Source organism: Antrostomus carolinensis, unplaced genomic scaffold (assembly GCF_000700745.2).
Source record: "Antrostomus carolinensis isolate BGI_N321 unplaced genomic scaffold, ASM70074v2 scaffold49829, whole genome shotgun sequence".
NCBI lineage: Eukaryota > Metazoa > Chordata > Aves > Caprimulgiformes > Caprimulgidae > Antrostomus > Antrostomus carolinensis.
This window is the reverse complement of record NW_010341577.1, coordinates 2,949-15,164: the sequence shown is the minus strand read 5'-3', so window position 1 is coordinate 15,164 and position 12,216 is coordinate 2,949. Positions and strand designations below refer to the sequence as shown.

General features: G+C 46.8%; 1 protein-coding gene across 1 annotated transcript in view; it reads left to right on the top strand.

Moving 5' to 3' along the window:
* Positions 1–1,726: 1,726 nt before the first annotated feature.
* FAM53B (family with sequence similarity 53 member B) overlaps positions 1,727–12,216 on the top strand; it is a gene marked incomplete at its 3' end in the record, with an annotated part of 13,158 nt that continues 2,668 nt past the window's right edge. Inside the window, exons 1-2 of the mRNA XM_029087098.1 lie at positions 1,727–1,795; positions 4,714–4,765. Of these exons, the coding sequence (XP_028942931.1) occupies positions 1,727–1,795; positions 4,714–4,765 (121 nt within the window). The remainder of the gene's footprint in view (positions 1,796–4,713; positions 4,766–12,216) is intronic.

Genomic DNA, 12,216 nt, shown 5'->3' with positions numbered 1-12,216 from the left:
GCTCAGCAAATTATGTGTCGTCTGATGGTCTAAAACACTTTGCTTTTCAATTTGATTATTTGGTCATTGGGTTGCCCAGTAAATTGTATATTATAAACCCACCTGTGTCCCATAAGAAGCTGGAGATTGTACCATCTGTCCTTGGGAATAGTAAATCTTTGGCAAATATATTGATTCCCAATCCTGGCTTTGCACTCTGGATAAACTTTATCCTCACAAACTAATAGAAGGTGATTTTTCTTTACCAGCCAGCAGGGCTTCAAATGAGCTACTCATAACACCATCGCAAACTCTAATCCGAGTAAACATGGAAAAGATGATTTACGAGCTGGGAAATCAGTTCATAATGAGGTTTAATACTTAACGGTATATTCTCAAATATTGTCCTTAGACATTGCCATTGAATTTTGACTGCGTGTTACAAGATCAGTGTTTTGTGCTCTTCGGATCGTGCAAATGGTGGTTTTGTTTGTTTGTGTGAACTGCAAGGCAACAAAATAGCAAAATAGGATTAGAGGAGTGATTTGGGGAAAACACTGATTTCTATAATCAGATTTGAGTTGCAATCCATCTGCTTTTACAACAGGAGTAAGTTTATTGGAGAGGATGCCAGGAGGTGAGGCAGAGCTGGGTGACCGCTCGTGGTCGGGTCTGGGTGGTGCTGTATGAGCCTGTTGTTCAATTTGAATTGTGCAGCCTTTAACTTTTCCTACCTAAAACTGCCTAAGAAGTAGGTCAGGATCAAGAGTCATTGTGTGGCCCTTAGGATTCCAGGGCAGGGTGCTCTCTCCTTCCTTACAGGCAACTCTTTGCCTTGTTTTTTCCCTGAAGAGTTCTTCATGGGTTGGGAATCAGAGAGTAACTGGGGTGGGATAGGAGCATTCAGGGGATTTATCATAGACTCCCAGACTGGTTTGGGTTGGAAGGGACCTTAAAGCTCATCCAGTTCCAACCCCCCTGCCATCAGCAGGGACACCTTCCACTAGACCAGGTTGCTCAAAGCCTCATCCAACCTGGCCTTAAACACTTCCAGGGAGGAGCAGCCACAGCTTCTCTGGGCAACCTGTTCCAGTGTCTGACCACCCTCACAGCAAAGAATTTCTTCCTCAGATCTCATCTCCATCTCCCCTCTTCCAGTTTAAACCCATTTCACAGCCTTAGTGATGCTGGAGGGACTTTTTCTGCTCAACCTCTGCTGCCAGTTGGTCTGGGGGCAAGAGCTTCTATGAGATCAACCCTGGGGCTTTAACAAGCCCTTCTATTAAAGCCTCAGTGTCTTCGATATAGGGGATAGGAGTTTCCTTTTTCAAAGGGAGAATTCAGAGGAAACCTTATTTATTTATTTATTCATTCATTCACTTCCCTGAAATACTTCTGTCCCTCTGGATCTTACGTGCTTCCAACAGCTTGTGCGAGTGCCCGTCCTGCAAAACACCTCTGCACTGATGGGCTGCAGAGAAACACCAACAATATTTAAGAGTCTAAAATAAATAGTCCTCTGGAGTAACTGCTGTTGGGGTGTTTTTAAGCTTAAAGCTGTTCCTCTCTCTCTGTGCACACAGGGAGTTTTCCATGCTCAGAGACTGTTCCTGTGCATCCCCCGAGGAGCTGATCCAGCCAAGCCTTTCCCAGGGGAACATGCACTGAAAGAGGAGCTTTGCCAGAGCGCGGCTGCCGGAGCCCTTCGCCTCGACCCTGATGGACTCCGAGGCAGGACTGCATTACCATGGTGATGATCTTAACCAAAACTCGGGAAAACAAAGGTGCTGACTCTGTAACATGCAGGACTGAGCTGGTAAGCTTTGTGAAATCTTCCTTCACAACTCTTTTGCTGCTGAGAGCTTTGCTGTAGCTTTATAATAAGGTTTTTTTTTTGTGCTGCAGGGCCACATCTTTAGGTGGTTTATAGCACTGATTTCTACTGAGCTGTGTTAATATCCAAGGAACAGGTGATTAGTGAATGATTGGGGTGCTGTGGCTTTTGCATATGTGCATTTCAGTAAGCATGCAATGGATTAAACAGTAGGAAAAAATAAAATCAACGCCATGAATAACACAGGCGAGAAGTTGCTTCACCAGTAGGGAACAGATGCTCATCATTAATAGGAGGATGAGCAAGTAGGGAGCAGGATTAAGTGGGAGATGGTGAAGGGCAGTGCTGTGGTTCTTAACAGTCTCACTGGCAGCCTGGAGAGATATAAATCCAACCACATTGAATGAGCAGGCAACAAAAAAACCCAAATTAGGGGCAGCAAACAGCCGAAATGGGGTGAGCAAGGCTGTGGGGCTGAGCGTTCCTACAGTGGTGGGAAATGAGGGATGAGGGGTAGTTTGGGGACAGTGTCAGAGCAAGCAAGGGTGGGGGCAGGATGAGGAGGTGTGGGATGATGGAGAGCCATCTGAAGAAGCCCAGAGCAAGGCTGGTGGTGGATGTTTGCTCCTCTGCCCATGACCACTATGGTCATAGTCTGAGAAGAAATTAGACCGAAAGGCTGTTCCTGGCAGGGCACACTGAGAGCCTCAGATAAGGGTGTGCAGGAACATGGCAGGAAGCATCTGGCAGGGTTAGCCATAAATGGGCATTTTGAGTATAAAAGAAATATAAATGCCAAAGTTTGAGGATGTCAAACTGTCCAGCTGGGCTTCTTGGGCAGATAGCGCAGCGTGCTGGGGTGAAGGCAGGCTGCCCTGGTAGTGTGTGGCAGAGGAGAAGGCGACTAAGCCAGAGGCAGCGTTAAATCCTGCCTTAAAAAGGTGATATTTGGGAAGGAAGGATATTGATATATTAGAAAAACATCCTTGCTTTAGTGTCAGCTCCTGCTGGGAAGGCAGCATCTCCCATGGTGGTGGCAAGGGGGTAGCTTGGGCATCCAACACCGGCTGTGTCCAGGGAGGTGTGTGGGGCAGGTGGAGAAGAACTTGCTGCAGAGAAGCAGATGAGAAATAGCTCCTTCTACTACGGGAAGGGACGGGCACTCAGGCTGTGCGGTGGCCGACAAGAGAAACTTTGCCCTCGTGTGTTTGCCAAGTGCCTCCCGCAGCTCTGGGGCTGGGTCGATAGCGCAATGGTAGTCCTGGTTACACAAGTTGAATTGCTGGGTTGTCCGGGCTATTAAATTGGGGCAGATATTCACAAGAAGACTGATCCACCAAAGAAAGCATGAGTTTTGCTGTTGACTTCATGGGAAAAGCCATAAAATAAAAGCTAAAGGAAATAAATATCTGAGCAGTGGGACAGTATCACCTACCAACACCTGATGGACTCATTTGGTTCAATTCCCACTTTGGTGTTAAAACAAAACTCTTACAAAATGATGGTTATACTCAGTATGAGATGTAGGTCATCTAAAGATGTTCCTCCCCCTCCCACATTTGTAGGCAGTAGCTGGTCTTTGGGGCTGGCACAGAGATGGATGCTGGCACAACTGCTGCCTTCTCTAGCGCTTGTCTCACTTCCATCGCTGCTCCACTTTGGCCACTCTTTGGAGACAGCTGCCCATCCTCACTGTCTCCTCATTAATTCTACCTGCTGCTTCATAAGGTGGGGCTTGACAGATAGAAACAGCCTGATTTCATCTAGAAAAGTGGCACATGCTCCAAAGAAGGTGTTCAACCCTTATCTGCCTTCTCCACATCTGCACCCCATCATTGTTTTCTGCCTCCACATCCTTCTATATTCAATATTTACAATATTCTATATATGAAGTGGGATCCTTTTGTTGGATGCTCTGTACAGGCAGGTGCCAGCATTTGGTAGCATTATTATTATGTGAGTAGGCAACGTGTAAAACATGGATCAGGAGCCAAGATGTGAATGTGGTGGCCTAAGACCAGATAAAACACAGCTACAGCAGCACAGATGAACCAGGAGGTCATGTTGGTGCTTCCCTCAGATGATGCAATGCCTCAGTCAGATGGGATGGAGTTGCCAGGAAAGACACTTCAGAAGCAGAATATGGATATTTTGGGGGATAATAAAAGAACAATTAGTATGAAAGTGTGTTTTTGCAGACATAGCTGAAATGGCATGTAGCTGCAGATGACATATTGATTTATTGTATATAAAGCTGTCCATGCCCATTTTTAGAAATGTGATGATGTCTCTTATGCAGTCAAGAGGAAAATTCTTGGGAACAAAGAGTGTAAAAAGCACCCAGGATTATTTTGTACTCATATAGTGGCATTTTTCCCTATTTTTAGTGCAAATTGACACAATCCCAACGCAGACTCCCCAGAAGTGCTGGGGTTGAGGGTGTCTTGCCTTAGAAACACACTCTATGTTTAAAAAACCCTAAATAGTCACTTTCTACCTAGATGGGAGACCTTAATGAGCTTGGATGGGGTTCAGACACCACCACTGCTGCTGCTTTCTTGCCCAGTCCAGAATTACCTCCGAATTGCAGCTCCCAGTTTAGTTTCTCCAGTGCTTTGGATCCTGGAGCTGAGGACCTGGCTGTGGCTATTCCCGTGGGTAAGGACTATGTGCAGGAGCCATGATTTGCAAGCTCTGACCTCGACACTGACTCTCTGCAGCTTTGAATTGAATTTTATTTCCCCTAAGGGAAGATGATGGGGTCTGTCCACCAGTCCCTACTGAAACGGGACAGTCGCGGCCACCTGAGTCTCTCCTCATTGCCGAGGCTGGAGACAAGGTGGTTTCTGGTTCCCCAGTCGAGTCTGCAAGAAGTGAATAGTTTTTCTGGTTGTTTGCAGCACACTCCAAAGATGAGTCAAGGACCTACCCTCTTCTCTTGTGGCGTGATGGGTAAGTACACAGAAACTTCTGTCTGTATTTACTCCACCCCTGCTCCCACTTCCTTACAGTGATGGGTGGGAAGATGTCCTGACTGGGAACCAACTTTTTTAGCAGGAACTTTTGCGATAAGACAAGGGGAAATTGTCTTAAACTAAAAGAGAGGAGATTTACGCTAGGTGTAAGGAAGAAATTGTTTACGCTGAGGGTGATGAAACCCTGGCCCAGGTTGCCCAGAGAGGGGGTAGGAGCCCCATCCCTGGAAACATTCAAGGCCAGGTTGGATGGGGCTCTGAGCAACCTGATGTGGTTGAAGGTGTCCCTGCTCACTGCAGGGGGGTTGGACTAGATGACCTTTAAAGGTCCCTTCAACCCAAACCATTCAATAATTCCATGAAAAAGTGCTCCCCTGCAGACCCCAAAGTGGGAATCCACCTGCCTGCCCGATGTAGTGGGGACAGAGGGGCACCCACCCCACCACCCACTAGTGGTGGCCATCATGCCCATGCCACTCTCCTTCCCAGAACTGGTTGTCCTTCCCCGTTGCCATTACTGAGTGAATTGCTTATCTCCTTCCCCCTCCTCAGTCCTTTGACATGTCTTCTTAGTTTTTTGAGTAATTTGTTCAGTTGAGATCATAAGCATTTTGGGTCTGCAGTTGTGTTTGAGTGTCCAGCCCATGACTGTGGCTCTCCACTGGCACAACGCACATGTCAGTATTATCACTAAAATGTTCTACCACTTGACAACAGTATTTGGACAGGCCTCAAACGATAAGGAAAATGTCTTAATTTTACCTTTGACAATAACCGTGGTGTAGGATGTTTGACACCTTTTATGTCAGTGCTTGCTATCAATTTTTATGCTAAACAGCCACCAAAATTGATGGGGGATTGGTGCCTTGGTCAATGATCCTGAAAAACTGGTAGTTCTGGAGGATGTGCTGTTATATTGTGCTGTTTGTAGGGTTTTGTCACTAGGCAAAGTCTCGAAAGCCAATTAAAATTGTACGTCAAGTTTGAGCCAAGCTACTTGCTATGAAAGCCAACACTTCACAGACAAAGAGGCTGTTCCTTTTCTTCATGGACACAACTCTCATTAGCGTTAATGGGAGCCGAGCACAGGCATTGACAGGAGATATTTCCCAAGCTCTCTGATAACTCCAGTCATTGGAGAGGTGGGGGAAGATGGAAAGCATTTGGATTTTTTCAAATGAACATCACAAGCTTCAAAGTCAAGAAGGGGTAAAAACAGCCCGTTCCCTTTCTCCTGCCTGTCAAACATGAGTGAGGAACAAAGAAACCCCATCAGATGGTTTTGTCTTGCGCTGTGGCACTGGCAGGCTCTCCAACAGATATGAAGAGTTTATGCCTAATTGAAAAGCAGCTTGTCTTTGAGAGCTTTTACAAAGCTGGTCTTCCTTGGCTGCCAAATTATCCTCTTTCCAAGGGAACTGAATGTCACCTCCTTGACCCCAGCACGCAAGAGCATTGATTGGCTTGGGTTTAATTTTAGGCATCTTTCCCAAGTGTGGGCCACGATGACAGACAGTGTCAAAACTTGCTTGACTTTTGAAATGAGTCCCATGGTCATAACGGCACCGAATGCAAAACTGAGGGAATATTTCAGGTCAAAGGGCCAAGTCCCTGTTGGTGGAAAACACCGAGATAAATGAACACAGTGAAGTTTGGACTGGCAGCGCAGCCAACAGGAGGCAAAGACTCATAGTCTCATGTATGATGTTGGGTGAATGGAGAGACATTGGCTGAATTTTCTGGGTTTGTAGCCAGAAGAGGCTGAGGAACTTAAAACGGGGTCTTCCCGGTTGCCTTTGGGGGTGAGGGCAGGTTCGGGCAGGAAGGCAGCTCATGGCTGGTCCTCATGGCCATGGGACAGAGAGAAACCCAGCCTTGGTAAGCTGCCAGGGAGAGCATCACCCAAACCTTGGAGTTTCTCACAGACATCGGCTCAGGAGCATTTATCTCCAGGAAGGGGAAGGAATTTGGGTCAAAGCCCCAAGAAGTTTGTAATGCACCATGACCAAGAAACCCAGCTGGCCCAAGATGGTAGGGTTGGGGTCCTGCTTACCCATGGTGGCATAATGTGGGGAAAAAGAGTAAACTGAAGCCCACGCATCTTAGATGTAGATACTTTGTAAGGTACTGAACACCACAAGAATCTGAAAATAGATTATGGATTATAATATAACCCAAGAAATGAGTAAAAATTATCAAAGACTCGATATGTCAGATGATGCAATGTTAGATGCACTTCTCAGGGTCACCTAAATGATCTTTAATTTTTAGATTTATAAAAAATACTCCTCCAGGGTGATGATAATATTACTAAAAAGTTTGGGTTTTATCTTTATATAGCCCTTTGCTGGAAGGAAGATTAAAAGTGAAATGCCTACAACTATGAATTCAGCCATTTATATTTTTCCCTTCTCCTTGATGGGTCCTTGAAACACTTGAGAGTAGAAGAATTGTCCTGTTGTTGGATAGAGCTTTTTTCTCCCTTTTTCCTTTTCCTTCCCCTGCAGTCTCCATCTCATATCCCCAGTGAAAATAGCAGTGACTGTGCTAGAGAAAGAAGGTGGCATATTAGAAAGTTGGGGCATTACTTTTTGCTCCCTATATTGAAATGTTTCAGTCTTTGGGTGGATGACAGAAAAATATTTACAGTATTTTACCAGAGTGTTGTCAGCACCACCTGACCTTTCCCTAGCAGGGGTATAAGCATCCCTCAACATCTAAATCAATAAAACCAGAGGTTGCACTAGTCCAGCCTTATAAGAGAGACTCGGCGAGTGCACACCGACAGCCACGGCCTCGTGTTTTCTGTGTAAGCAAGAAATTCTCTTTGAGGCAAGCTGCAGAGGAGGTTTTATTGAGGCTGTGACAAGGAGATTGTGAGCTGCAGGCTCAGAGTCCTGGTGTGGTGGGCATTGTGTGCCCAGCCCTGCTTGTGAAAGGGAGGAGGAGGATGGATTTGAGCCCGTTGGGATGGATCCTGCATCCATCCTCTGTGAAATGCATTTTATAAAGCAACCATCATTTACTTTTTCCCTTGGAAAGCACCTCCAGAACTTGTCCTCGTTGAGTGCTGCAGCAGAGCAGGGTGATGGAGGAAGCCCACAGGTCAGCTCGTCTGTCTGTCCATCAACACGCTCCTCCACCGGCGCGGTTTGGCAATGCCACTGGTCCAAGAGGCAAGCGTGCCGGAGGGGTTGCAGCCTTGGGTGTCACCATGGCACACCTCTTCCCTGCAAGTGGCCTTTCACCCTGCACGGGTGATGGAGGAAAGCCAGGAAGCCAGAAGAAGGGCCAACTGTGGGGTGATGCCCCCTCAATCGCAACCTGAAAGCAGGATTTTGGGGTTTTTTGGAAAACCATCAGCGTGGAACAGCATCTTGGTGCGTGGTCAAGCACAATCAATCTGCAAAGAGAAAAAGCCACATGGGGAAAGCCCACGAGGCGTAGCTGGAGCGGAGAGACCTTGGCAGAGGGTGTGTTGAAGAGCAGGGCACGTTTCTCCATCGAGATGGAGAATTTCCCTCCCCCATGCAGGCTCTTGGCACGAGGAGCCCACAGCCTGCTGGTGTGTTGATTCTCCAGCGGTAGGTTTGGGGGCTGTTGTTTTCATTTCCCATTGAAGCATAGCTCCACGCATCGTATTTTAATCTTATTTCTGCAATGAGAAGATTCTATGGCTCTGCCATCAGCTAATTATGACCATTAAATTTGTTCCACATTTAGAAATCATCTCTAGAACATAAACAAGGGGCAGTGGAAAATGCAGGCTGCCTTTTCCCCTGTGCACGGAGACCAGGAGACCAAAATTCAACTTGAACAACATAGGGAAAAAAAAAAAAAAGAATTGGATGTACACCCATGTGAAGAGAAATGTTTGGGTTAGGATCCAAACAGAATTTATCTGCCAAAAAGGAGAAGAAAAATTGATTGAAACCCATAATTGCTTTACAAGTTGCCGTAATAAATTATGTATTAATGTAAATTATTTCACGGGAAAAGAACGTAGAGGAAACTTGAGCAGAAGGATCATGCATTATGTATAAAAAGGAACTGTAAAAATATTATAGCAGCACATTTGTGTCGCTGTAGTTCAAGTTGTGTCAGCATTTTGGTTTTACACCCTTCTCTGTGGTTATGAACGTGGTCATTACAATTTACTCTGTGTCACCAGAGGAGCACAGCAGTCGGTCGGAAAGCCTGCGACCATCCTGAAGTTGCAAGGTGCCTGGTGTGTCCATGCATTGCTCCTGCAAAACCTGGAGCTCAGCGTTTGGAAACCTGGCTGTGATACTCTGAGGATGGATTCCATTCGGCATGAGGCTGTGCAAAGTTCTTGGGAACGTTTGGAGGACCACACCTTTCTCCTTGATTTTGGGACATGACTTCAGCTCATGAGTGCCTCGTGTCCCAGACCACTGGGCTTGTTTGATGCGGTGAAGGTTGCTTGGGAGAACAGATGGATGTTGTAAGGGTTCGTGTTGCCCCTCACTACAGGAAAGACGTTGACATACTGGAGCGTGTCCAGAGAAGGGCAACGGAGCTGGGGAAGGGTCTGGAGCACAAGTGTGCTGAGTTCCCTTGTGGCTGAGGGAACTGAGGGTGTTGAGCCTGGAGAAAAGGAGGCTGAGGGGAGACCTTGTGGCTCTGTCCAAGTCCCTGAAAGGAGGGTGGAGAGAGGTGGGGGTGGGTCTGTTCAACCAAGGACCAAGTGACAAGACAAGAGGAAATGGCCTTAAGTTGTTCCAGGGGAGGTTTAGATTGGATCTGAGGAAAAATTTATTCTCCAAAAGAATGGTCAGACATTGGAACAGGCTGCCCAGGGCAGTGGTGGAGTCACCTTCCCTGGTGGTATTTAAAAGACAGGTGGACAAGCTGCTTAGAGGTGGCATTGGTGGTGTTGGGTTTATGGTTGGACTCAATGATTTTAAAGGTCTTTTCCAAGCACTACGATTCTCTGATTCTTTGTTCACTCTAAAAAATTAATGTCTTGGTTTTGCCCAAAAGAAATTTAGGAATAGGTGGTGGTGCTGCTGGCGTTTGAGCATTCATCAATGGTCCCAGGGTGGGTTGAGCCCTGCTCGCACACAGGCGGCTTCTGGTTTGTGTCTGAAAATAGGAGAGAGGGAGAAAAATAAACCAGATGAAAAATAAACCAGCAGCCAGAGCCCGGGACGTGCCGGGGCTTGTTGCCACTTGCCCAGCCCAGCGAGTCCCGCTGGTGCGTGCCAGCGAGGCACTAACCTTGTGCCAAGAGTGCTCCCGCTGTTTGACACCCAACATCTCCATCCCAGAGCATCCCTGGCAGGGCAGCTTCCCCTACCCTGGGATCAACAACTGGGATCAGCAGCTCTACCACCAGACTGTGCAGGAAGCGGGGCAGGGTGGTGGGCAGGCGGGAGGACAATGCAGAGCTGAGGCTCAGATCGCTCTTTCCAGGGCTGAATCCAAGCTGAGTGTCACAGCCTGGCTCTGGAAAGCAGAAATAGTTTGGGTTTGGGTTCCCCTGAGGCTGGGCGGCCTGGGAGCTTGCAACTGTAACCTGAATTTCTTGCTGCTCCATGCGTGCGTGGTTTGCAGGAGGGCTCAAGCTCCTGCTGCTGCGGCCAGAGAGGGCAGGCTGAGAAATTCAGTCCTCCCCAAGCTGCCGATAACAACCCGCTGTGTGTTGGGAGCTGGAAAGCTATTTCACAACCAAAGAGATGCCAGAAAATTCACTTTTTGTTGCCTCACCCTGGAAATGCAAATTTGCAGATCAAAACATCTCAAAAGAAATTTGCTGGACGTGCTCATCAAGTAATTTCAAGTGCTTAGTTTTGCAGTTTTAAGTTAAAATCCAAAAGTAAGATGCTATTTTATCTGAGGACTCTTATTAGCCAGGGGACGAGTTCCTCGTGCCACACTTACATCATGCTCTGCTTGGAAATATTCTCCCATCATTTTTCCAATAGGCAAAGGAGAGTTTTCCAGCGAGGCAACTCACTTATGAACCGAAAGGTTCTCATGGTGGGTTTTATCCTGGAACAAATTATTGCCTCGGGGTAAAGCGAGTTGAGGTTTGTAATGTAAGGAAATTAATACATGCTTAACTGCAGCAGTATTAATGGCTCCACTGCAATTATCGTTATCAACGTGCTCAGGATGTGAATCTTAGTCTTAAAAAATTGAACAGAAAATCAGCTGGTTTTCCTCAATAACGCTTTCCCCAGTCCTTTAATTATACCCTTGACTATTAAACTATCCCATTTTCAATTTATTTGAAAAAAAAAAACAAAAAACAAACCAACAAACAAACCCAACCCAAAACCCCCAAAACCCCAACATTTTCTGGGTTATCTGATAGTTTAGGACTGGTCAGTAGTGCTTGGAGTCTCCTCTCTGCCCTGCCAAAAAGAAAAACCAGGGGAAAAGCAAATAACCCCAAGCTGGTGCTGGGGATAACAGTATAATTACCGTTTTCTTTGCGAGGTTTGGAAGATTTATAGCTGTTTGTGCCGAAGCAGGGGGTGAAAGAGGAAGGTGTCCTGTATCCTCCTCACCCCAAGGCCTTTTGTACAGCGTGATGTCTCCGGCCGGAGGATCGTGGCAGCTTGCCATGAAAAATCAGCTTCTATTTCTGTTTCTTTTGTCTGCTGACCTGACCTAAGAAATCTCTCTGCTGGCAGCACAATAAGGAAGGGAAAATAATAAAGATTTAAGCGTAGATGTAATTGTTTAGTGCAGATTTCTCACTTTTCCTTGTGTTTATTAAAATGAAGACAGCGACGGTTCAAATGCCGTGCGGTTATTAAGGGCAGAGCCCGGCTGATTGTGGCTGGAGCTGGATGTAGGGAGAAATGGGAGAACTGGTTAAAAGTGGTGTGAGTGACCCCAAATCTGACCACCTCAACTTGAAACCAAGCCTTGGTGGAAAGTCTTCTGCACTGTTGCATCTTCCCTATCAGACTGGTAGGGCTGGGTACGGCTTTTGGTTCATCCTTCAGCTGCTGGAGTGGAAAAACCCCAAAACCCCTGAAAAATAGCGCACGATTTAGATACGATCACACGAAACTTTGCAGTGACAGTTAGCTAACACGGTTTGCCTCTGTCTGCAGCACCTGACGACAAAAACAGGCACCGGAGAAGGTCTGTTGGGTGATTACTTTTTTCCATTGCAGCAGCTGATGGGGTTGTCCCACCATGGTTTTCCTGTTGAGCGTCAACGACGTCTCTGCAGAGAGCCCTGTTCGCCTGCGCTGGGGAGCCAGACCTTGATGATTCTTTTCTTTTCTTCTTTTATCATAGAATCACAGACTGGTTTGGGTGGGAAGGGACCTTAAAGCTCATCCAGTTCCAACCCCCCTGCCAGCAACAGGGACACCTTCCACTAGACCAGGTTGCTCAAAGCCTCATCCAACCTGGCCTTCAACACTTCCAGGGAGGAGCAGCCAC